The sequence below is a fragment of the Gouania willdenowi genome, chromosome 6, assembly GCF_900634775.1.
Source record: "Gouania willdenowi chromosome 6, fGouWil2.1, whole genome shotgun sequence".
NCBI lineage: Eukaryota > Metazoa > Chordata > Actinopteri > Blenniiformes > Gobiesocidae > Gouania > Gouania willdenowi.
Genome location: NC_041049.1, coordinates 70,476,895 through 70,504,022, shown reverse-complemented (window position 1 = coordinate 70,504,022; position 27,128 = coordinate 70,476,895). Strand labels below are relative to the sequence as shown.

The 27,128-nt window shown below is 36.4% G+C and overlaps 1 protein-coding gene across 16 annotated transcripts in view; it reads right to left on the bottom strand.

Moving 5' to 3' along the window:
- Positions 1 to 27,128, bottom strand: part of ap3b2 (adaptor related protein complex 3 subunit beta 2) — a 53,313-nt gene that overhangs the window by 7,975 nt on the left and 18,210 nt on the right. For 4 of the 16 annotated variants that reach the window (XM_028449292.1, XM_028449296.1, XM_028449280.1 and 1 more), the window contains exons 3-20: positions 26,556 to 26,630; positions 26,243 to 26,338; positions 22,586 to 22,746; positions 21,533 to 21,599; positions 21,253 to 21,435; positions 18,723 to 18,917; positions 17,409 to 17,506; positions 16,574 to 16,628; positions 16,425 to 16,496; positions 16,278 to 16,340; positions 16,048 to 16,180; positions 14,801 to 14,910; positions 14,541 to 14,717; positions 12,897 to 13,083; positions 10,436 to 10,566; positions 5,215 to 5,274; positions 1,632 to 1,746; positions 54 to 225 (exon numbers count right to left, since the gene is read on the bottom strand). In XM_028449292.1, coding sequence (XP_028305093.1) covers positions 54 to 225; positions 1,632 to 1,746; positions 5,215 to 5,274; positions 10,436 to 10,566; positions 12,897 to 13,083; positions 14,541 to 14,717; positions 14,801 to 14,910; positions 16,048 to 16,180; positions 16,278 to 16,340; positions 16,425 to 16,496; positions 16,574 to 16,628; positions 17,409 to 17,506; positions 18,723 to 18,917; positions 21,253 to 21,435; positions 21,533 to 21,599; positions 22,586 to 22,746; positions 26,243 to 26,338; positions 26,556 to 26,630 — 2,150 coding nt within the window. Of the gene's footprint in view, positions 1 to 53; positions 226 to 1,631; positions 1,747 to 2,417; positions 2,457 to 5,214; positions 5,275 to 10,435; positions 10,567 to 12,896; positions 13,084 to 14,540; positions 14,718 to 14,800; positions 14,911 to 16,047; positions 16,181 to 16,277; positions 16,341 to 16,424; positions 16,497 to 16,573; positions 16,629 to 17,408; positions 17,507 to 18,722; positions 18,918 to 21,252; positions 21,436 to 21,532; positions 21,600 to 22,585; positions 22,747 to 26,242; positions 26,339 to 26,555; positions 26,631 to 27,128 lie in introns of all 16 variants that reach the window. The other 12 variants (XM_028449294.1, XM_028449295.1, XM_028449289.1 and 9 more) reach the window with 5 other exon arrangements.

Here is a 27,128-nt window from a genome sequence, read left to right as displayed (position 1 = left end):
ATATTAGGGTTTGGAAGTTGCTAAATCAGGATTCAACATGGACACAAACTAACCTTTCACTTGCTTGCATCTGCTTTATTTCCTTCTTTTTCTTCTTCTTTTCCTTCTCTTCTTCTTCCTCATCTTCATCAGACTCCGAGCTCTCCTCGCTCTCTTCGCTGTCAGATGGCGAGCCGCTCTCCACGCTGACGCTGACGCTTTCTGAGCCACTGCCAGTGTCCGGCTCTGAGGACGCAGAGATCAGGATTAGAGGTGGAGCAGAACTGTGGCGATTTGTAGGAAAGGTGTTTACAGGACAAACACGTGCTGGACCACAACTGTTAAAGCTGCAGTATGTAAGTTTTTTTTGGCTTCACTTGGTCAAAAATCCATAATCACCTTTGAGCTATTGTAATCCAAAGTGTTCTGAGTGGAAATGGGACCTCTCCACCTTCTCTTGGTCCTGTATAAGAGGTTTGGAAATCCAGGAGTGTCACGCAACTTTTCAGCCAATCAGAGATACAAACAGAGTGCTCTATGAGCTGTTTTCGGGTTTACTATTGGCTGCCCGTCTAAACTCGAAGCGGGTTCACGTCCTCTGTAGTAAAGTACAATAGTGAACATTCCAGCAGGAGAAGTCTCCATTGCGGTGTTGGACACGACGGTTACACGGCAAAGCGAGCGGAAAAGTGAAGACGGATGTGGAGAAGCGACAGACTAAAGGCACAAACATACTCGGAGGAATGGACCACTTTGATTCCTTGCGGATCCCCGTGACTGCGCAGGGTCCGCCCCACGTACTGACTTCAGAGGGAGAGTGAGAACAGACGGGATAAATCACATGTAAACCTAAGAGAAGCTTATCCAAGGTGGAGAAAACATGCGCAATTAATTTTGCAGTCTGGATAGCGGTGGTAGCGGGGAGGAGCTGACGGCAGCAGCCGCTGTTCAGGGCAGTAACTGAAGAGTGATACGTGCGTTCATGTCAGAGTCTCAGTCTAAAATATCAGAAAACTCTCCAATAACTCAAGATAAATAAATACCCTACATTTGTCACTAGTCTCTATGGAGAAAAAAGTCACAAGGAGATCCACAGTTGTGCGTGTTCACGAGGATACTGGTAAGAGACCATAGGTTTAGAAACATGTACTGGGCGACCGTGGCTTAGTGGTAGAGTGGGTCGTCCAATAAAAGAAAGGTTATTGTTGTGTCCTTGTGTCCTTGGGCAAGGCACTTTATCCACATTTCCTCATATAAATGGGTATGAATTGTGAGTGAATGTTGGTGGTGGTCAGAGGGGCCACGCTTCTGTCAGTATGCCCCAGGGTAGCTGTGGCTACAATGTAGCTTACCACCACCTGTATGACTGATGTGACTGACTGGTGTGAATAAATAATGGTCTCTGTACACGCTTTGAGTCTCTTTGAAAAAAGGGCTATATAAATCCAAACCATTATTATTATTACAAGTCTCACAATTTTACATACTGCAGCTTTAACTCTGAGCGTAAAAGAATAAGAGGGCATTTCACTCAACCCAGATTGAGTGGAATTATATCCTAATATTGAAAAAAATAAAGAATAGTAATCTGGGAGCTCACAGGGAACAGCTGATCAGCTGTTATATTGGGTCTGTTGGCTCATCAAACTCACCGCTGTCAGCAGACTCCGTCGGCCCAGACTCGCCCTCAGAGTCAGAGTAGAACGGCTTCTCCACCTTCTTCTCCTTCCTCTTCTCGCGGCTGCTGCATTTGGTCCATTCAGGCACCTAAGAAAAGAACCAGGATGAGCTCCTTCTCCAGAGAGTTGACCAACAACCCTCGGGCACAAGCATAGTAAAGCACAGATTACAGTAGCGTGGCCATGAAAGCCTCTGCCTGGGCCTGAAGCAGCCAAATGAAGCCAGACATTAGTGCTGCAGAGAACAGACAGCTGCTGCTTGTATGAAGGTTGGTTTTCTGAGCACAAATACACGTTAGCGCCAGGTGTTGCCTTCATGACCAGTTGCAGAAATGGGTTTCTTTTTGAGAACAGGGAGCATGTTCCATTAGGAGAAGTGATGTCTTTGAGGAGCGATGACCATCCTCCCACACATAAGACCAAACCCATTCATCAGAGACATCCATGAAAAAACGTGCAGGATGTCCCTCCAGTTTGTTTAAATAAAAAAAATTAAAATAAAAAACTCACAAGGGTGCTAATGCTAATGCTAATGCATGTGATGCAGGACAACTCTGCTCAAGCATCACTTCTTTAATGGAAGAGATCAAGGAAGAGGGAGCTGTGATTCTGCTAGATTTGGCTGAGCTAAGCACAAAACAGCAACTACATTAGGCAAAGTGTCACAAAGCAACTGGGTTTTTTTGCTCTTTTTTTAGTGAATAAATGGCTTTAGAGGCTTAAGAACGTGTGGCTCTTCACCGCTAATGACTGACTCACACTCGTTAAGGTTGTGACTCTTTCAAGCAGCGTAAAAACCTGGCAGACGTAGAAAAGAAAAAGATTTCGATGGAGGTGAGATGAGGAAAAAGGAAGGAGGGGGTTTGTTTTTTAAAGAGAGAGAGAGAGAGAGAGAGAGGTAAGAAAAGAAAGAGAAAACAGAAACACAGGAAGGTTTCAGGGTCTAAAAAAAAAAAAGAAAGTGTGAAAACAGCTTTGAGCATCACAGAGACAAAGAAATCAACCCCAAATCTGACCCCAGCATGAATAATTATTACAAAGTTGTCAAAGAGAACAATTAACATACTCCAATATAACTTACCACAATAGGATATTAATATTTAAATATGACAAACATTAAAAAATAAACAACAACAGTATTTGTTGTTAATTAAAACAAGTGAAAAAATGTACAATAAAATGCATTTTTTTGGAGAAGCATTTCCACCATTTAAATAAGAGTGGTGCCAGCATGGATTAGATGAATGAAGACAACACTGTAAACCACATGCACACACACACACACACTCACACTCACAAATTACACAACATCTCAAATGCAGAAAGGGGAAAAATACACTTTTTCAAACAGACTACACTCAGAGTGGATTTTAGTGGCTGCGTTTAATGACGTGGAAATGCACAACATGCTCAGACATGACGATGGCTTGACGGTCGCTTTGAATTCATGGTTTTTTTCCTGTTGTCATGGCAACCTTAAGGCCACAGTCAAACAGTCAATCGCTGATTGGTTAATTATTTTCATCTGACGAAATAGAATTCTATGAAAACAAATGTATGGCATGGCAGGGTTCTCGCCAGCGCTGTTGAACGTAAGGGCCTCCCACGCTGTGATGTCACCCCCTACGCTGTGATGTCACCCCCTACGGTGTGATGTCACCCCCTTCGCTGTGATGTCACCCCCTACGGTGTGTTTCAACCAGCATAGGGGGCTTTTCTGTTGTTTTTGTTGTTGCTAATACCTCATTTAAATTTGAAAAGCGTGTCTTGAAATCAGTCTTTTAAATAAAATGTTATTTCTTGTCTATTCAGTGTCTGTAGAGTATTTATTAGTGGATGAGTAACTCTCTCACTCCATTCATCATGAAACTTCACCAATTCAACAAATCCCTTTTGGCTTTAAAGTACGGCAATAAAAAAGATTTAAAAAAACCAAAAAACTTTAGCTTTATTTTACAGAAGGTGGCCCCGGGCCCCCCTACAACACTCGAGCTGAAACGATCCCCCTACGCTATGAAAAATTCCTGGTGAGAACCCTGCATAGTGACAAAAAATATGACAAGATGAATTCACATTTTTGTCAAAAAAAAAATTGAGAAAAATGTTCTTGACAACACTTCAGTATTTGATTATTATTCTACAGTAAGGGTTGAGTTTGTTAATTAGTGACCTAATGAGCTACACGTGTTTCTGCTGCGATAAACCAAAATAAGGTTCATTTTATAGATTTTTTTAACTATTGTAATGCTGCTATATTGTGTTTTCATTTAGAAATGTAGACGTTTTTAGACTAAACTAGATTTAATAAAGACACTTAATAAAGAATCAATAATATTTCAATGTTTGTTGAAGTACAAAATCTTTCAATAATTCAAAATGACCACAGCAAGTAACGAATTAAGGTTTTATTGGCATGTGTGGATAATTTATGTGGTTCTATTTGGTTTTACTTTGATCTGTAAATGATCACTTTTTATTAATTTATTTCTAAATAAAACCAGAATAATTGTCACTGCATTTGAATAGTTACTTTGAATTAAATGAACATTTTAAATAAACATAAATTAGATCTAATATATCATTCCCAACCCCCCAACCCCTAAATTAATGATTCTCAACCTTGGAGTTGTGATCCCACGTGGGGTCGCCTGGAATTAAAATAGGGCCGCCTGAACTGTCGAGTAATTAGTAAGAAAAATAAAAACATTACTGTTTAAAATTATATTCTTCTTCTTCAAATTAACACATCACACTAGGGCTGCATGATTATGGCCAAAATGATAATCACGATTATTTTTGATCAATATTGTTATCATGATTATTTATCATATTAGGGAAAAATCTGTGTTTTTAATGCACTACTTTTAAACAATAAGTGTGCAGTTTACAGTGCAAAATTAAGCTTTAAAATGAAATTATCATAAAAAAATTACCAAATAATTTAAAATGTACCAAAGGCTAACTTAATAAATACACAATTACAGTGCAGAGCCCGTGTTTTAAATCTAAATATTGCAGACAATCAGGTTAATTTAATCAACCAAAATCATGATCACGATTAAAATTACATTAATTGTGCAGCCCTACATCACACACAATAAATATCAACCAAGTGTATTCTATATTTAAATTTTCTGCAATATGAATCTAGTTCAAATCAAATGCAATATAAAAATATATTCTCACTTTGTGCACTAAACGTGGCTACTCTGTATTTGTAGCACACGTTAATAAACATGATCAAAAACTAATTCTGGAAAACAAAATGTTCCGAGGGTCGCCGGACATTTGTCAGATCAAAATGGGGTCGCGACCCGAGAAAGACTGGGAACCACTGCCCTAGGTTATTCTCCATTGTGATTTTATACTATATTTTAGTATTTTTGTTGAACATATTTGCCTTTTAAACAGTAAAGTGAATAAATGTTCTGATCGATTCTCTATCTTCTCATTTTTAGAGTTGAACCAAAGCCTCTTTCAGGATTAAAATAAGAGGAAGAAAGTAAAGAAAGAGCACACGACAACAGCACGGCACTCTGAGAACACAGGTGAGGACCTCTCTCCAGTCCCCGAGCAGGCCGATGCGCCCCCCGCTGGTGCTTATAACCTCCTCTGTCTGTGGACAAGTTTAAAGGAGAACCTGTCAGAACCATCAGTGAATAGAAGCGGATGGTTTTACTCAACATTTCACAAACACTCTATAGTTTTAGATCAATTATTAGATATACTTGAACAAATTACAAATAAAATTACTATTGACTAAAAACTAATATTCCTTTGTACCAGGGGTGGACATGCCATCTGGCATACCGGGCATCGTCCTGGTGGGCCGGTCCAATATGTTTTTGTTTTCTCTAAGAGTAAGTGGAGGCAGACATGGTAACAGGTGGCCAAAAATGGTCTAAAAGTGGCAAAAACATGGCAAGAAACGAATGAAAAGTGACTAAAATGGACCAAAATCAGTCAAGCGTGGCCAAAAAATGGGCAAATAAAGAGGAACCAGGTGGTATTTAATGGCAAAAGGAAGCTTAAATGAACAAAATGTGGGCAAACAATAGTGAAAAAAGGGCAAAATGTGGAACAAAAAATGCCAAATGTAGGGAAAAAAGGAAACAAGTGGCATTTATTGGGCAAAAATTAGCTTATTTAGATGAAAAGTGGCCAGAAAATTCAAGAAAGGACAAAAATTGAATAAAAGTGTCAAAATGAACTTGCAAAAATAGACAAAAAAAAGGATAATTATTGGCAAAAAGTAGCTCAAGTCTGAAAATAGTGTCAGAACTTTTTGAAAAAAGGAAAAAATGGCCAAAGGAAAATAGGTGAAAGGGGTTAAAAAGTTTTAAGGTTTTCTGGGGGAATAATTATTCAAATTAAGACATAAAAAGCCACATGTTGAGAACCAGTGACTTAATAACAGCTTCTACATGGTGTCTCTGATGATGTAGTGGCTGGTCTGGACACAAAATGCCAGGGCTGAATTTTTGTCCCAGTCCATCGATGTTTTGTACTAAAAACTACGTTCAGATACAGAACATGATGCAGAACGTGATTCTATAATTTCCAGGTGAACATTGTTATCAGAAATGCTTCCAATGACGTGAACTCCATGTTTTATGTTGTGTATCCTTCAATCAGGAAAAAAAAATTAGTGTTGAGAATGAATTCAAATCTACCTGCTGTCAGCTATTCAACAGTTTCAGAGAAAACATTTAATAATCTGATCACAAACTTTAATGTTTGTTCTATAGGTGGGGTTTTTAACACCTAATTATCTCTCTGACTACGTCTCCTGCAAAGAAAATACCAGTGGATAATGTTTTTAAAAAGGAATATCAGGATATAATGTAAATTATAGGTATGAATTAATAAAGTTTAAAATGAGTGACACACAGGCACAGAAATAAAAATCTTAAACTGCTGATTAAAGCAGACTATATGGCCTTGACAATGTAAATGTTTAAATGTGAGAGTGATTACACCTAAACATTGTTGTTTGTTTGTGATTACGTATATTTTTGTTGTTTTGAAACGTGACTACGTATTGTATTTCAGTGAGATGATGACTTAAAGAAGACGAGAGATACCCCATGAGGGAAATTGAGATAAATGAAATATATCTACCACTGTCTGCCTGCATGACTAAACTCAAACAGCTTTGCATTATTAATCACACACACTTTGACGATGTGTATAGCAGAAGATTCAACCTCTTCAGAACCATAAAAACTAAACATACACTGCAATCGGAGCCAGTAAAAAATACAATAAAATTAATGACATTAAGTTACTGATAACTTCATTTAATTAATTTTATTGTATTTGTTACCGGTTAGCAATAGCATTAAACTAGCATTAGCATTAACCTAGCAATAGCATTAACGCAGCATTAACATTAACCATAGTATTAACCTAGCATTAGCATTAACCTAGCAATAGCATTAACATAACATTAGCCTTAACCTAATGTTAGCATTAACCTAGCATTAGAATTAACCTAGCAATAGCATGGATGTAGCATTAACATTAACCATAGTATTAACCTAGCATTAGCATTAACCTTCCAATAGCATTAACATAACATTAGCCTTAACCTAACGTTAGCATTAACCTAGCATTAGCATTAACCTAACAATATCATTAACATAACATTAGCATTAGCCTAACATTATCATTAACCTGGCATTAACATTAGCCTAACAATCGCATTAACATTAGCCTAACAATCGCATTAACCTAGCATTAGCATTAGCCTAACAATAGCATTAACGTAGCATTAGCCTAACAATAGCATTAACGTAACATTAACCTAGCATTAACATTGGCCTAACAATAGCATTCACCTAGCATTAACATAGCATTAACCGAGCATTAACATAGCAATAGCATTAACCTAGCATTAGCATTAACCTAGCAATAGCATTGGCAGCAAACCCATAATTGAGAACTACTACTTAATTATAATCTCTATTTGTTTGTCTATGATTAAAATTATATCCACCTTATTCCCAAAGGAACTACAGTAAATTACAATTATGGGCACAACTTCCTGTTTAATGGAAAAAGTGGCAGCAGTAAAAAAGGGGTGTGTCTATTTTTCCCCTAATTATTAATGCTTGTTTATTTTTTATTTTATCACATTTTGTAATTTTAGAACATCAAAGCTAAGTTGAAGCTATTTGTTGATTAATCCAGCGCTCTTATTGTGGAAGGCTGGAGGAGGAAGTGTTTGTCAGTGAGTTCCAAAGATGATGCTAATTAATTCTTACCTTGTCTTAACAATAGGTTACAATAAAGAAATGTAAAATAATTAAAAGTGTATGTATGTATGAAGCTGTACTAGTGTCAGTCTGATATTCAGCCAACATTTTTGCATCTTTCTTAGTTTTTTGTAAAAGAAACAACTTGTATATTTCGGACGGTTATTGTCTGAGTAAAACGCATTTGTGGCTTTGTCTTAAATTCTGCATCACAAGTGGAATGACATGCTAATGGTTAGCATAGCATGAAACAACAGGCTATGAGCTAAAAAGCAACATTATATTTACTAAGGTTTTCACATTTAACAACTAAATCAAGACGTGAGGTCACTCGTCAAAGCTTTAAATCAAAGCTCAGAGTTTTGATTTTAATAAAGAGTGATTGACTCAAGTTTTGATTGGCTGTCACATTATTACTGCTAATGAACCAAAAGCACATGTAGTGAATATGATGGAGATGAAGAGCAGGGCTGGAGTGATGCTTTAGTGTTTACAGCTTTGTAACCAACGAGCAGAGGTGAAAGTAATAGATTACAAGTACTCGCGTTACTGTAACTGAGATGCTTTTATGGCTACTTTTACTTTTTTGAGTAGATTTTACTTGTAGTTAAGTCTGTTTTTAAAAGAAGTAATTTGTTACATTTCAACACCTAATCGTTAGTGAGTAAATTATTATTTTTGATGATGTTTTTTTATACTTTTGTTTCATGGCACATTGAACATAATCCATATGTTCTTTGTTCTACCATTTCTGATCAACACAAGGCACAGTTTTAGAGTTGATAAATATAACTATACTTAGAGCCTGAGAAACATCTTTATTTTGAATGAAATTCATTGGTGTTATTTTATCTAAAAAATGAATTGTACATTTTGACAAACCTTTTATTTCAAACATATCTTGAGATGTTTACTGTGTGCTAGGGAACCGTACCCAGGTTTATTACCAACAATAAACATGTAACTCAGGGCTGGGCCACACTATCACAGCAGGGGCCACATTATCAACATTTATGTCAGCATTAGAATAATGAACGATCAGAGCATTTGATCTTTTTTGTGGTTTTGTCAGTTATCAGCCATTCTGTGTTGTTCTTGTTGTAATTTTGTGTCATTTTCTGCATTTATGTTGTTCATTTCTGTTTTTTTCATGTCATTTTGTTGACAGTTTGTGTGTCTTTGGAGCTATTCTGTAATGTGTTGTTTTTTTGTGTTTTCATAGTCATTTAGTTTGTTTAAGAGGTTGTTGTGTCTGTCTTTGTTGTCATTTTATGTATTTCAGGCACTCAATTTTGCTGTCTTTGGGGGTTATTTTGTGTTTTATGAATTACAATTTTGTGGGATTTATTTTGGGGGCTGCACAAATTAGACTGAGGGCCACATGTGGCCCCCGGGCCGCCAGTTTCCTATGTCTGGTGTGAATATTAACTTTTACTTTGAGTATTAATTAATTGAGCTACTTTGTACTAATAGGCCGGGATACTTGTTGTTGTTGTTGTGTACACTAGTTAAAATCGTGAAATATTGTGACAGTTGGTGGTACCATTGACACATACCAATATATGAATGGGGCCCATTACTCCGTATGTCCCACAGGGGGACCAGGGGGGCCCCATTTTTCCAATGACTACTCCTCCGTTAATGCTCATTGAATCGGGCTGTAATTTGACGTGGATATTCTATGAGCAGATGTCTAGAGCCTCTCAGAGACATTTTCTACTCAGTGGAACCGAGTCATTTGACTGAATTCTCAGGAACGTGGTACGTGCTATTAGGCGCGGAGACGTTCCGTAGTTCATCTGAACTTGTTACTTGTACTTGAGTGTTTTATCTATGACTTACTTGTACAATTTCAATCCAGTAACTGTACTTCTCCTTGAGTAGGATATATCAGTACTTTTCACACCTCTGCCGATGGTTGTACTTTGCCAATCGCACGTGAATCTCATGATGCCCTAATTGTGTCTAATAGTTTTGGAGCATCCTCTTGCTCCCAGATCTATATTTCCATCCAACACATGTGCAAATGGCTCAAGCAGCTGATGATGATGATGATGATGATGATGATGATGATGATGATGACCCGGACGGGGGCGACCGAGCTGCTGCCTTTACAGAAACAGATGCAGCAGAGAGGATGAAAGCAGCTCGGTGTGGCTACTTTCATTTGTTTAAAGCATTTTTCTTAATACTAACATGCGTCTCGTTGTTTTCACATTATCATTAAAATAAATTCACTTCTCTCCATCATGCTGGAGAGTCTTTAAAGCAGCATCCATTTGGAAACAGATGATAACCAAAGTGGATGGTTTGCTATTAATGAGTAGTTAATGCTGATGAGCTCTATGTGAATAAGTGATGGAGGAGAAATCAATGTTATATTGGAGTTAGGGTTATATTGGTGACTGTCCGACCCCTCTGAGGCACTGCTCTGGGGAAGGAGCAACCCCGGCTCCCCTCCGTCTGTTGGGCCCGGGGAGCCCCCGTGTCTCTGTATGTTACTGTTCCCACTGCACGCACAGACTCCTTCACCTCCACGTTCCGCACGGAGGGGTCAGGGGCTGATTCGGGCCAGTCAGGCAACTCCTGGTAGCCCCCGGCCTTGGCGTTCAGCAGGTGGGACAATGACCCCAACTGGAAGTGGTCTCGATCTGAACGAGAAAAAAGCCAAGTAATAAAAATCAGCATCAAACTAATTTAGTCCAACCAATCCATAAAGAGGAACTAAACCCCTGCTTTCTGCTGAGCTGCCACTAGGGGGGAAATTAAAAAACTGCCGTGATTATGGGCGTTACTTCTGAAGCAGTTAAGACACGCCCAGTCAGGAAGCGCTGATATCAAATCCTACAATCACACACACACACAATCCCCACGTGAAGCTGTACCCACGCACACACAACACTATGGACGCTATCACTGGCGTTCCAGCCTCTACTCATGGAACGCCGCTTACACGCACACACACACACACACACACACAGGAAGACGCACACACGAGGCAAGAGCGTTCATGCACACACACAGACAGACAGGAAAAGGCCTTTTCACACTCTGGGAAATCTCGCTCTTGTTCAGTTATGGTCAAGAAGAATAAACTCGCATTGGCTGACAACGAGTCTGACAGAGATTTTGATTATTTTACTCGTTAGAGCGATGACTCCATGAAAGATTTTTTGCATAAAGTGGCATCGTTCTCTGAGGTAGAAATGCTGAGTTAGCTGCTAAAGCTAATGCTGCACACAAGCTAAAAATTCAGGTTTTTGCTGCTTTTTAAACAGTGATCAATCACCTGATCAGTGCTGTTTCACTTATCGGTCTGTTTAGTGTGCATGTTGTCTCACATCCTTCTAATTTGTAAATTTAATTAAAATAATAGCTTAATAAAAAATAATCATGAACCTGGTTAGTGAATAGTGGACCTCGTAAATTTATACATACTGTCCTTTTCACACACTCGCTTGTCCCATCAATAAAAATAATAATGATATATTTTTTATAAGCACTTTTCACACTATTAAATATCAACAGAGTGAACGAGCTTGTTGACGTTTATATCCCTCTGACCTCTGAGGTCACACATGCACAGTTTGAGTGTGAAAAGGCTTATACACACACACGTGTCTGTACATACACACACCCTCTGATTAGAGCAGAATCTGCTCTTTATAGAAGCACAGAGTCAAAAACATCACCGCTGAAGAGAGGAGTTCTTCATTAGAACTGTCAATCGATGCTCACTGAGGGCTGTGATCCTTCCTCTCAGCTTTTATAGGAGGGGCGGGGCCAACTGTGAAAAATGGTGACGCGCGATGGTCACGATAATCCGTCTCAGCCAATAGCAACACTCAATTTAACCCTTAGAGGGCAGTGACTCTGACATTTTACAACTGAACACGCAAAATGAAAATACTTACACTAAAATGTTAAAAGTTGAACCAGGAATAATCAACAGCACTACTTAATACTCAGCAGAAAAAAGTGGGTTTGGGGTTTAGTTATTCTTTAAAAGCCTTTTTATTCTCAATAGCCACTAACAAAGAAAGCACACTAATGCCAACATTAATGCCAACATGCAACATTTGGTAATTTGACACAAGCATCATGTTCACAGCATGAGTCCTAATGATGCCGTAGCTCATAAAGTAAAACAAAAACCACAACTTCAAATTGAATAAATGTTTGTGTTTGAGTTATTTAAATGTTTTTAAAATGATCCTCCACAGTTTTTACAAATGTGGCCTAAAACCTTTGAAATGTACTTATTAGAAGATCTATGCCTAACAAAACGCATTATTTAACCCCATATTCGTTTTTATTACCTTTTAAAAACTTTACCATTATAGAACCTGTGTTCCTTCATCTTAAAATCATGTGATTGATGATGTCACACGGCCCCATTTGCCTGCCCATTGTTTCCTATTGGAGTTAAAAATTCATCCTGCTTTTTAGATCATTTAGCAGATTTTTCAGTCAAAATACCAATTTATGCTGCCTTTGGTTTCTCTAAATAATCAGGAAAAGTTAAAGATGCAGATTTAACACTATCTAGTTTACCAAAGGAGGATAAAAACAGTTGTGACCGCAGGTGGCGACAGTCCCAACTCTGCGGTTTTGTAGTAGACAATGAAGCAGAGAAGAAGAGCTTTCCTAAGGGACCTTTACTCTCCCCTTAAACAGTGCGTGGCTGACTGATGGCTGAAGTCAGCGAGTAAATCAGCGACTGTTGTAGGACTCCCACCCAAAAGGACTTCTACCCTCAGGGTTTGCGTGTCTTCAACAGTCCGTCATCAATCATGTGATTTCAAAATGGTGGAACACAGGCTCTAAAATGGTAAAGTAGTCCTATTTTAAAAAGTTAATAAAACCAATATGAGGCAAAATATGATAATAAAAATGAGTACATTTCGGCCACATTTGTAAAAACAGTCCAGGATCCCTTTAAGGAGTGTGTGTTTCATTGTCTCCTCTTTTTAATCTGTACCTTTAAATGGAGACTCGAGAACAGGGGCAGGTTTGAGAGCGAGGAACAGCTTCTTAGCGTACTTGCTGAGGGCTCCACTCTTCTCAGTGGGAACGATAAGCTGGCGAATGAAGCGAGCCCGGTCACGAATGTCGTAGTTCTGATCGTATTTGGCCAAGTTGAGAACGTACTGTGTCAATAGTTTGGTCTGTGAGGGTAAGAAACACCCATTAACACCCAGGATTCCACAAACACACACATGCACGACAGTATCTAATGAGATCAGGGGTTGGCATTAGCATGTATGCTAATTAGCACTGACACGTGACATTATAAACACTAACACACTTACTGTCATAGCACCTCTTGGATGGAATACACTGAGAAACTGCCTTCACCTAAAGATTTCTACTTCCTGTTACTGCTGTTTTTATCCATCCAGGAAGAGTTAGCTTAGCTTAGTTAGCTTAGTTATTGTTTAACATAAAAACCTACTGTCACAGCTGTTTAGCGTGGTGTCATCAAAATGCTGCTTGAAGGTTTTAGTTTTTTATTTTAGGTTTTTTTTGTAATTTGCAAGATGTGATTACATGATGTTCCTTGCTTGAATGCGTGTTGCTAAATGCAACTATGTTTAAGCTAGCTTGGACCTGACACATACGTCACATGAATTCTGGCAAACAAATTGGCTAGAATTTTTTTTGGAGGGGGGGTGAGCAAACAAATCTTTTATTCAGGAGTAGAAGAAATCAATACTTTTGTGATTTGTACTTCACTTTCATATCAATATTGTACTGTGAGGGGGTTCATACAGTCTTTGTTGTAAAATGATTAATTAGTATGTTTCCATGCCTTAAGTCAAAAGTAAGTTACATTGAACTACTAATTACTAACTAATTATTTGTTTATTTATTTTTATTTGTTGTTCATTGGCATCATCGTTTCATGTCCTACTTCTGTCAATCAATAGAAAATATGAATTTTCACCTTAAACATAAGAAAATTCTACAATTTAATCAAATAAAAAAATAAATATCGGACCAGTATTTGATAGCAATATCGGATCTAGACACCCTTATTTGATACTTGACCCAAAAATTCAATGGAACCTTTTAAAAAAATAATAATTAATATAAATCTGGGGGTATACTGACACAAAAAGGCTCAGATGGCCACACCAAAACCTATATTTTCATTGATTAGGAAGGCTAACAAGGTGACCAATAGATATAAAAGAAATTAGATTATGAATATTTGTTTTACTGTATTTTACAGCTGATTTAGGATCAGGATCATAAGAGATGCTAACAGAAAGCTAACACAAGACGAAGGTTAACTTTTATTAGGTTATTTACAGTATTTCAGGCTCAGTAATTGTGATTAATTGTAATTGAACTTTAGTAATTGAGTACATAATTGTATTTGCCTTTCTGTGGATAAAAATAATTGTAATTTTGATTGTAATAAAATGCTGGTCACTGTAATCATAATTAAATTGTAATTGAACATGGATAATTGAAGACATAACTGAATGTATATATATATGTATTGTATGTATATATATATATATATATATATATATATATATATATATATATATACATACAGTATATATACATAAATACAGTATATGTAGTTGACCCCAAACAACAGAATCATTCTCACCTGTTTTGAGTTGGTCAGATAAAGTTTGGCAGCCAAATTGATAATCTGCAGCTTCACAATGTCTTCCTCATTAGTAAAGGACTTGGCCATTTTCCTCAGAACATCCGGAGCAATCTTAGGCACATGCTCACAGTATTCTCCGATAAGCCACAGGATACTAGCCCGCGCCATCGGCACCTGACGAAACGAGCAGAACCACAGAGTCGTTCTTAAACTCTCACTTTAACAAGAAAAACCTTATTTCCTTTTGGGAGACTAACCTGGATGTTATCTGTGAGTTTTGCCATGTGCTTGATGATGTCACTGTGCTTCTCTGGTTGCATCTGCAGCAGCTTCTTGATGACCACCACTGACTCAGCAACCACCAACTCTGTGAGATAAGGGTCACAGTTAGCATTAAGTCATGCTTTTGTTTTTATAAACCTTTGTCACACAATCCTTAACAGTACATAGACTGCACCAGGGTTTGGGTCAATTATAATTGTAACCGCGTAATTGATAATTAATTACAATTATGGCGTAATTAGTGAGGGTGTTAGGAGGCTTCCTCACTGTTGTATTCATTTCTCTTTATTAATGAGGATTTTTCCACTTTTCCAAACTTTTTCACCCTTATTGCTAATGTTCAGCTATTTCCAGGTTAATGCCAATGGTAGGCTAATGCTATTGCTAGGTTAATGCTAATACTAAGCTAATGCTAGGTAAATGCTAATTATAGGCTAATGCTAATTCTAGGCTAATGCGAGGTTATAGTTGTAGTTGTAATTTTAAAAACCTGTTGCAGTTGTAACCACAGTTAAATTGTGATTGAGTTCAGATAATTGACTTTGTAATTGTAATTTCCATGGAAATTACAATTACAAAGTCAATTATCCATGGAAATTATTTCCATGGAAATTCTATAAAAATTGTCAATTACAATTGAATTCAATGCAAACCAGTTTTAGGGCTACACATATGTAGTTATTTATTAAAATATGTTTCATATCAAGCTTTCCCACTCCCTGTGAGTAAATCTTCATACTCATATGTTGAGAGTTAGAGTTAGGACATAATTTTATTTAAATAGGGACGATACAATTTTACAGAGTAACAATATCTGTGAATGTAACTGATGTTTTGTACAGAGTTTATAGCTATTGATAAATCCCAACACTTGTCCCTAGTTGTGCTTATATTATATATACATAATGTATTATAATCAATGCACTAAAATGTAAATGTAAAGATGCTGAAACGACATCGTACACACGCATAAAAAAGCACATACAATCATCACAACTACATGAATAAAAGTTAGTAAAATTGGAATTGAACTGGTAATTGAGAACGTAATTGTAGTTGACTTTCAGGGGAAAAGTAATAATTGTAATTTATTTGTAATTGGAAAAAAAATGCTTGCCACCATAAACGTAATTTAATTCTAATTGAACATGGAGAATCTAAGACGCAATTGTAATTGAAAAATGTAATTGACCCCACCCCTGGACTGTACATTATCACTCACCATCTCTGTTCGACAACAGCTGCACCAGACCGTTGAGGCACGTGTCTCTCACCTCACCGATGTTGGTCGCACAGCGGCCTATAGCTTGTATTGTTGCAGCCACAAAGTCTTTATCCATGCTTTTGATATACGTCTGTGTGCAAAACAGTGAGCGTTGTATTTATTCTGGCAAATATATTGAGAGCCAATTCCTTGATCTCATTTTGAAGCAACATTCCGTTTGTTTTTACCTGAAATTCTCGGAGAATGGTGGAAATGTTGGTCTCGTTGGCCAGATTAGTAAGAACTTCAAGCTGCAAATGAAAAATATTAAGCGTTGGGTTTATAATGAGCACTACAAACTCTCTGAAACATTAGACTCCTGATCAGAAAGCAACCTTCAGAATTTTGATCTGCGTTGGGTCGGTGGAGCGAATATAGAAACTCTTCAGGTACGGTTCAAACATTCCCTGTAGCAAACGGAACAAGAAGTTATTTAATATAATAGAAATGAACTGGCAGATCTCTGAAAAATGACGTGGCTCACCCGTCTCTTTATGGTCATTGTTGCAACATTTTGAAGCACAACAAACTGGACCTCACTGTGAGCAGAAACAACAGACACATCCAGTAACAACTAAATCACTACAACATTTCATTTCAAATCTTGACACAATAAGAAGTGAGCTAAAGTCATTTACATTCACAAGAGCTTTACACATTCTTTATCAGCAGATTTTCCAACACTTCATTTGTTTTTTAGACATGATATTCTCTAAATATTGAAAAAAAACTCCAATGATAAAAGCCATTTCTATCAGAGGTGATTTTATTGTGTGTATCTATAAAATTACCTTTATAAAGGTATCATTTTAAACAAAGAGACTTTAGAAATTTACAAGATAATGTTTTATGTCTAACTTGGCCCATGAAATTATTGCTGTGCTGCCTTTTACAAATCCACCGTTTATATCCAATTTGTTTAAATGTTGTAAAGCTTTAGGGTCCATGATGGGCTTTTTCATTACAGATCTGAAGCAAAAGAAAAACAAACAAACTAATAAAACGTATATTCATCCATCAAACCAAGCTTTAAGCTGTGGACCGTTGGCTACTGAACACAATGAACCATCATCCTTCCTCTGTTTTATGTTTTTCTGTTCACTTCCCTGTTTCATTTCTCTGCTTTGGGCCAAAAGAGATTTATTTTACCGCCCTCGCCTGTCATTTAGCTGCTGTGTTTCTCACTCCTCTTTTATTCAGCCAGATATTTTTCTTTCACCTGTGAGTGTTTGGTGTTTCCTTTCCAGTGAAATGACTGGCTTGTGTATCTGATTTGTTTAATTCCAGTCATTTCGAAGTGTATTTTTTTCATATCTCACCTGTGGCTCCTTAGGAGGCGGACCAAGGCCTTAGCAATTACCCCAACCTCTGCTTTGGGGGCGAGGTGGAAATACAGCTGTGCCACAGCCATCACCACCTGTAAGGAGAAGAAAGATTTTGACCAGCACTTATTTGATTGGATCCAGCACCTCATTTTTAAAATATTTTTATGTTTGCTTTTAGGTGTTTGGATTAAGTATTATTTTTGGACCACTGTGTCTTTTACTGTACACAATAAGTAAATGTAAATCTTAAAACTGAGCGCCAGTGAGGAGGCCACGCCCACGCTACGTCCAAAGTGTGATTTTGCGCAAAAATAGTTTCTCTGTCAGGTTGGAAGACGATAGAAAATGTCTAAAAAAAAGGCAGTTGGATTTAAAGAGTTTTTTTTAAGCCAATAAATGAAGCTAAGCCTGAGGTAAATCATGGATGAGAGCAGCAGCAGTTAGCATAGCAGCAGTTAGCGTAGTGAGTAGCAGCACCTGCAGCGATGATGCTAATGCAGGAAAACCTGCCTCCAACAGACAGGACACAGGAGGAGAACTATCCAGGGACATGAGGAGGACTCAGAGATGCTACTCTAGGTTTATGAAACTCGCCTAAAACTGACCTCCATTCAGCCGGACATTGGGACATTGACGGCCTCAATGCAGCACCATCCTTCTCATTAGGTGAGCAAATTTAATGACACGTGCAACCAAGTTATTAAAATTAATTGTTAGCTGGACTTCCTTTGACAAAAGTTAAATAATTGTTCTTCCACAACGTTTGCTTTATGACTTGCTTTAGACTGCGTGAAAGTTCATATCTTCTGGAATTTTGTTCATATTTTTGTTGTAAGAATGAATAAGTTGAACATAAAATAAAAATAAGTGCTTTTGCATGCTTTAAGACTTAAATAATATCTTTGTCTGTTCATTAAACATTATTTTTATCTAAAATATGCATTTGGACTACGTATTTTTTTTCTAAATAAATATTCACAGAAAAATAATCTGTTATAGTCTCGTTGTGTCAGTATTGTGTGGGTCGCGCAAATAATAATTATTTTTAATTCAAATCACTATCAGGAGTATGCTGATATTTTATTTAAATATGACTATAAAGCAGCTAAACATATACACATTAATTTAAACTTAACACTCAGAAACATCTAATTGAGTTATTTTGTTTTTTTGTTTTGTTTAATTAAACATTAAAATAATCTGAAATGGTTTAAAGTCACCTATTATGTCCTAAATTTGACCAACATTAGTCTGTTCTTGAGTGCCGTTCATGGACTCCTTAATGTGCTGTGTGCGCGACGGACTCACGGCTGCGTTGCGGCTCTGCAGCAGCGGCTTGGTGTTCCTCAGCAGCAGCCGGTGGTCTGGATCCATCACGTAGGGCTTCCTCTTGGCCAGGGCAGATACCTCGGCCTGCTTCTCTTTCTCCTCGTCTTCATCCTCATCCTCATCCGAGCAGTAGAAGGTCTTATCTCCTCCACCTCCTTCCTCTAAGAGGGACTCCTGGAAAATGTGGGCGGGATTAAGAGACAAGCTTGTGTTTCAACGCCACCTATGGTATACTGTATATCAGGGCTGGGGTCAATTATAATTGTAATTGCGCAATTGATCATTAATTACAATTATGTCGTAATAACAATTGTAATTTTAAAAATATGTTGCTGTCGTAATCATAATTAAATTGTAATTAAGTTTAGATAATTGACTGTGTAATTGCAATTGCCATGAAAATTCTATAAAAATTGTCAATTATAATTTAACTCAAAACTGAAGAACCATGTTCCAGTTCTATGTACAGTTCCACACATATGTAGTTAACAATTATTATTGAAATATGTTTCATATCAAGCTTTCCCACATTTTAACATTAAAAAAGTTAAATTGAGGGCTATACTGACACAAAAAAGGCTCAGACGACCACACCAGAAATATTAAAATCTTTATTTTCATTGATTAGGAAGCCTAACAAGGTAATCAATAGATAGTAAATAAATTAGATATTAGTTTTTAGTGTATTTTACAGCTGATTTAGGTTCTGTTAGCATTAGAGATGCTAACAGAAAGCTAACACATGAAGAAAGTGAACTTTTATTAGGTTATTTATTTCAGGCTCAGTAATTGTGATTAATAATATATGAACTTTAATAATTGGGAATGTAATTGTAAATTGATTTTCTGAGAATAAAAAATAACTGTAATTGGAAAAAATGCTGGTCACTGTAATCATAATTGAATTGTAATTGAATATGGATTGAAGACGTAATTGATCCCAACCCTGGTACATATAAAAAATTCAAACCATCCTAAATAAATGTTCCACTTTTATTTTGAAAAGGACTTTCCTAGTATTTTATCAAGAATGTTTTCTTTACCCAGAATGAATGAGTAATAACACGTTTTACAAAATCTCATTTTGTAAATAAGTGGAAATAAACAGTATAATACAATAATACATTTTTCAGAAATTTCAGGTGCCTCCATTTAAACTCTAGGTGATCCCACATGGGTCCTGACCCAAGGTTGATAAACTCTGATTTAGTGGCTCCTGAATAGATTTATTTCAATAGTTTTTTTTTTTTTTTTTTTTATCATTTTTGGTCATCTGACGCCTGGGGTGGGACAAAGTCTGACACTTTATTTGTTAATTTTCCTCTCTCTCTAGTACCCCATGTAGTGCCATCCCGTACCCCTAGGGGTACACGTACCCCCATTTGAGAAACACTGGTCAAATGGAATCTGAATGAGATCACCTTTAGCTGAAATAAAGTGGACCTTCTTACCTCAGTGTGTTATCCAGACTGTTTTAAGTTTACTTCACAAAATGTAAGTATGTTATGATTCTTGTTGCAATTTAGCCATTTTACAGCAATTAAAGCAGAGCCACAGTTACTATGGAAATGAAAAAAGAGACAGAGTTAATGAGTGAGTGAGAAGGTTACAGATTTAGACTAAGTTACCACAGTAACTGACTAGTCTTAAAATGATCACTTTCTAACACTGAGGGCTCAGCAGTTTCTTTATTTCACTCACCTAGAGTTTTTCTCATTAACATATTTTCTGAAACAATGAGCTTTTTGCATTAAAAACAGTGTAATGTAAATCACTGAGTTAGTATCCCATAATATTATAAAGTACTGCATTAGCAAGTGAGGCGTGCAAACTGGTAAATACACTGATGCAAAATGGTAGAAGTGGAGAAGTAAAGTAATGACAGGTTTCTGTAGCGTGTTAAATCAGAGTGAATTAACTTAATAAGCCAACAGAAGCATTTTATATCAGTATGTCATTTATATGTAAATTAGACAATGTAAAACGGGTAAATAAATTTTTTTATTTTTTTTATTTATTTGGTGATGTAGCTTGTAATTACAAGCCATTAAGTGCATCAAAATAATGTAAAAATAATAAAAATAAATCCTAGGCAGTTATACACAGGCGTTGTCTGTATCAAAAGTATCTCAAATTTTTAACAAATTAGAAATAACTTTAAAAAAAAATGAATAACATTTACTCTGAAAAGATGTGACAAAAGGCACTTACCCTTTTTATTTATTCCCAATTTCCTTTTATGTACGTATGTCTTTTAAACTTTTGCTTCCCCCCTTTTTTGTTTGTTGTTTGTTCTGTTTTATTATTGTTATGTGTCTTGACTTATTTAAGTAATGTATATAATATATTAGGGTTATATTATATATATTTTTGTGCATTGCATTGTGGGATGTGGAGTCGACGGACACATTGAAGTGTTTTGACATCATTCTGATATCAGCGGCCATACCAGGAACAAACTAGAACAAAAAATGTCATCAATCCTGATGAGAATGAAGAAAAGACTCACATTAATGTTTGGGTTGAGAAACTGAGTCCTGGCGTAACGAGTCAACATGTTGATAATGACCACCTGCCCCCACTCCTCTACGTCGATGAGCAGATTACACAACTTCCTGTAGTTCTTATGGATCAGATCGATGCGCTCCGGACACACCTCCTCGAACGCCATGACGACGCTTCCTGCAACCAACTGCAGCAATTGTTTGAGCGCACAGCAAGAAACGGTGATGTCAGGTCAATGGGAAAAAAACATTGATCTGGAATGGATTGAAGTTTTAAAATCTCACCGTAGTTTTATCAGCAAGGAGTTTTTCAATCACTTCAATCAGTTGATCTTTCTGTTCAGGATCCAAACTGAGAAGATAGAGGAGTCCATCACTTCAACACATCATACAACAACCAACTACTATACAATCTAATAAACAACGAATAAGGAACAAACCATACAGAGTCTGTTAACATCTGTTACAGAAAACACAACATAAATAGGTTTTTCTGCTTGAGTTGTAATTGGTTTCTATGGGAGTAAACCTTCATTTATTTTAAAATTAATTAAAAAAAAAAGATGATTCCCATGTTTAACACCTGCCAATAGCAATGAAAACAGCTTTTCCATCAGGACATGGTGGATGTTGACCCCTGGGATGGGAATGTTGGCTGAGAGCACAAACGTTTGTAGAGTTTCTCTCAAAAGACCTTTATTTTGAAATTTTGGTGCGCCCATGACTAATTCCAAAAATGTGACGGCTTGCATAAAATCACTGAAAAGATCGTATTTTAGTGTTGTGTGTGACGTCAAAGCTTCGTTTTCAGTTGAGACATATTTCATTCATTTTTAGAAGAATAATCTGGTTTGTCCAAGACAGTTTTTCTCAAATGGAGGTACGTGTACCCCTTGGGATATACAAAGACACTACAGGGGGTACATGAGAGAGATAGTAGAAAATTAACAAATAAAAGCATTAAAATATGGGGTTTTATAATGTTTCTTTTTAGTTAAAAAAGATAATCATAATGAGGGCGATGACCAGAAATTATAGAAATAAATCCATTCAGGAGGAACTAAAACTGTTTCATTTACTTATTTACAAAGTTAGATCCTTTAAAATGTGTTATCAATACAATTCATTCCATCATTATGATCTATAGTTGTTTTTCCTTACAATTCTGAGCAAAATGTTGAAGTCAGACATGAGGGGGCACTAGGGGGTCTAAAAGGGAGTTCCCAAAACATTGACACTGAACATATGAAAGGACGAGAAAGTGAGCAATTATGGTCCAAACAAAAAGTAAACCTCCACTAACAAAGCGTCACCAAACGTCTATGTGAGATGTCGTACCTGTAGAGTTTGGGGATGGCGTGAGCCGCCGTCTTCCTCACATATGGAGACATATCAGAAGCAGCTTCTTTAATGGCTAACATCATTATGGGGACGATGATGGTCACACGTATGCTGGAGAGGACTCGCAGTGCGCTGGCTCTGATCAGCTGGTTTGGGTCCTGGAAAAGCATCAGGCAACACTTTGATGAGAAGCAGTGGAGGTGGTCGCTATGACGACCTGTAATCACAGCCTCACCTGAGACAAATCTATACCGATATGCCAAAACCGATATCGATACAATATAACAAATCATAGTAATGTTAGATTAGTCAGTAGTATAGGTGTGAGAAAATATGACATATTCGCTCTAGTGAGAGAGATCAGTGATCACCATAGCAATTTTCTTTTTGCTATCCACACACTGTTGTTATTGTTTTCAGCCAAAAAACTGAACATTGCAGTAAAACACTGGATGTGATTGTGAGTCCGTCTCAGCACTTCAGGCTGTGTTTATTACATCAGCAGCAGCAGTGTTAAGCTGCTACGTTCTTCTCCTCCTCATCTCTATTAACTACAGGAATAGTGCATTTAAGGTGACAATCATGTGTTTGTCCAACCGCTGCGTCGCATTGTGTCACAAACACGTCAGATCAAGTCAAAGGCGATACGAGACGATATAACAGATACTAAAAATGGAACCGCTCCCTGGGCGCTACACTATTGCTGCCCACTGCTCCTCAGGGAGGGGTTAAATGCTGAGAACACATTTTGTGTATGTAGCTTTACATACATGATAATAAAGAATAATGTATATTCTATATTAAATGTATATTCTATATTCTATATTAATTTTAGCTGTGAGGTAGTTTGAGAGGGAGGAGCTTACATTCTTATAGGGTAGGAGGAACAATGATTGTCAGGAGGAGGAGTTTCCACTTTATGACGTAATATCGCGGCAAAAATCCAACTGAGCTGACTTTTTACAAAATGTGGAATAACAAGGGAGGGAAGAAACAAGTTTTAAAACTTTGACCTTCTGAATGAGGCTAAAGGAATGTATATCACTGTAGCAAAACTATTATAAAGATAATTTTTCATAACACCGCCCCTTTAAGTACTTTTTAAAAGAAGTAAGGGATTTGTTACATTTCTACACCCAGCTGTTACTAAGTAAATTATTATTTTTTTTATTTAAAATGATCAACAGACATTGTGAAACTACAAAAAATGAAATAACCAGACAACCATTAAATGCATCACATCATAGCCGACCATTAAACATAATGCAATGCGCAATGAATGGAGGTTATTTTGTCAGTTTTAGAGTTGATAAATGTTGCTATACTTACGGCCTAAGGATTGTTTTATTATTTTAAATTGAATTAATTGGTGTTATTATTATTTTGCACATTTTGACAAACCTTTTATTTTATACAGATACCTTTGTGTTAAATAAATTAAGTTTTTCCTTTTCTAAGTTTATACATGAGATGTTTACTATATGCACGAGAAATAAATGTGGGGGTGACATTAACTATAGTAACTTTTACATTAAGTACTATTTAATTGACATACTTTTTACTTGTACTTGAGTAGAATATATCAATACTCTTTACAGCTCTAAATAAGTCTATTAAAAACAATATATTGGAGATTTAGATGTAGGTCGATATAATCTGATACTTGTTTTCTTTTAAATAAATGACTTCCAAAAGCAAACCTAATAATCCCTAAATATGGAAACATCAGAGGATATTAGTGTACTGTACTTTATGTTCATTCACTTTAAGGCACAGTCACATCCATGGTGGAACTCAGTGTAAGACTACAGTAAGTCAAATAAAGATGTCAGCATTTGTATGTGAGTTCAATCAGAAATCAAAATTAATCTGAAACATTGACGTGTCTTAAAATGGTCAATAAATCTTTCATGTATGCCTTATTTACTTTTGTTTCCATAGTGACGTTCCCATGTTTCCATAACATTACCAGCCACCCTGCTTATGCAAGATACAAAGGAAACAATCAATTTGTCAGATTTATTGATGTTGGCATTTAAATGTCTTGACCTTTGACCATAATCACATATAAAGAGATCCACAACCCACAACTTTATAGCACATTAAAAAAAACACTGCCCCAAGCTGTATTTAGATGGATGCAGAGCTTTAGCTCTTTAGCAAATCAATGTCATCAATTGATTTTTTGTTTCTTCTCTAAAATAATTAAGAACTGTAACTCAGGTTTTGTTCTAAGGTTATGTGTAGAATGTGAGCTTTGACATTGTCATTTTTTTTACGCTTGGATAATTAATTTCCTTCGATCATTAAGAACTATGTTATATTTGAAAGAAAAGGCCTTTTAGCTGATGTGCCTCTGCTTTCACATCGACATGTTGGTCATGGTCCTATAACTTCAGCAGCAGGAAGCAGAACAAAATCAATAAGGGGAAAAAGTATGGAAACAAAAAGCCACGTTAGGGGAATTGATGTTGATTATGTGACATGTTGAGGAATTGTGGGCCATTCTGTTCACTTGGAGCCAAATGCAATTACTGCCATGTGGGGTTGTTGTCAGCAACGGCCATAAAAGTGGATTAAGCAGTAAAAGCAAAACTAGAATGAGAATCCTTTTATTTGTCATTGCACAAAGGCACACCAACATTTTTTAAATAGCAGCTCTCATAAACAGTGCAAGACAGTGTAGAAAAAAATAGTGCGAAAGATGTAGGCAATAATGAAAAAAAATACAATATATATATATATATACATAGAGTCACTATGTGGCAGGGTTGGGGTCAGTTATAGTTATAATTGCATAATTGATCATTAATTACAATTATGGTGTAATTATCAATTTAATTTTGATTTTAAAAAATCTGTTGCTGTCGTAATCATAATTAAATTGTAATTGCCTTGAAAATTATATAAAAATTGTCAATTATAATTTATTGCTAAACTGGGGAACCATGTTACAGTTCTATGTACAGTTCTACACATTTGTTAAGAATTATTAAAATATGTTTCATATCAAGTTTTCCCACCTTTTACCATTTAAAAAAATTAAATCTAAGGCTATACTGACACAAAAAAGGCTCAGACGCCCACACCAAAAATATTAAAACCTATATTTTCATTGATTAGGAAGCCTAACAAGGTAATCAATAGATAGAAAATAAAGTAGATGATAGATATTTGTTTGTAGTGTATTTTACAGCTGATGTAGGACTCGTTATTAACAGAGATGGTTAATTTTTTAATAAGTTATTTATTAAAAGCTCAGTAATTGTGATTAATTGTAATAAAATGTTAATAATTGACTTTCTCAGGATAAAATGTAATTGTAATTTCATTGAAATTGGAAAAAATGTAGGTCACTGTAATCGTAATTGAATTAGTAATAATTAAACATGGCTAATCTGTAGAGGTGATAGCTTTGTTTGGTGGCTTTTATTTTGACTCCATTCAGAGAAGAAATTATTTGACTTTTAAGTGTCTTTCTGCTCGTTTGGTGCGATTAAGGTCACATTTTCTATTTCATTTTATTTGACGGATTTTTTCCCCGATTCATTCTCTGCAGGTCATGATTTGTAAATAACTTTTTCAGTCAACTGACAGATGGAACTTCTGGTCACTAAACAGGGAAGAAATGATTAATGAAGTAGCTTTTTGTACCTTTAAACCACGCTGAAATGTAGAAATGGAAAGCAGTGCCAGATCCTGCTGCTCCTCAGCGTAGCGCACCAGGTAAACGTAAACCAGCTTCTTTACCTAGAAGGACCAGCAATAGGAGGTAAACTCAGTGGAATTCAGTGAAAGCAGATACTCATCATCATTCTGCTGGAGATAAAGGCGTTCAGGTAGGATCAAAGTTCAACTCATTGGAGCAGTAACTTTTTCATAGAATTCTTTAAAAATTAGGTCAAACAAAAATGTTTTGTTTTGTACTTTTAACACCTGAAAATACAACATTCGATTCATTACAAACCTCAATGTTTTTACAGGCCACATTTTTCACCACAGCAGGGAAGAGATCCGATGCATTTTTACCTCTGGCGATCATCTGCATGAAGAACAACAAAGACAGTGTGCTCACATTTTTATTCCAACAAATAGAATTTATTTTAGTTTAAGTTTTCTATTACTGACAAATTAAACTAACACAGCTTCTAACCATCTATGTATTATCAGAGATGTCCAGAAAAAAAGTAGTAGGCTTTAAAAAAAAGAGTAGAAGGCTAAAACTGGTGGTGAGTTGCAGTTGAATTCAGAAATGTTGTGAATGTTAAGATTTATTATATTATTGGGGAAATGTTTAGAGAGAATAATTGTTTTCCTTCAGTTGCAGCCGCCAGATATTAGTTTGAACCAGCAGAGGGTAACAAAGTGTTCAGTTGGAATGCAGCTATTCTGCGCAGTGAAGAAGAGATGCTATGCTAGCTGACAAAGCTAATAGAAAAATCTGACTTCTACAGATATTCACGTAATATTACGGATATTATTTCGGTGCTAAAAGGGGTAAGGAATCATTTATGAGCATGTTTAAGAGTAGAAGGCGGCC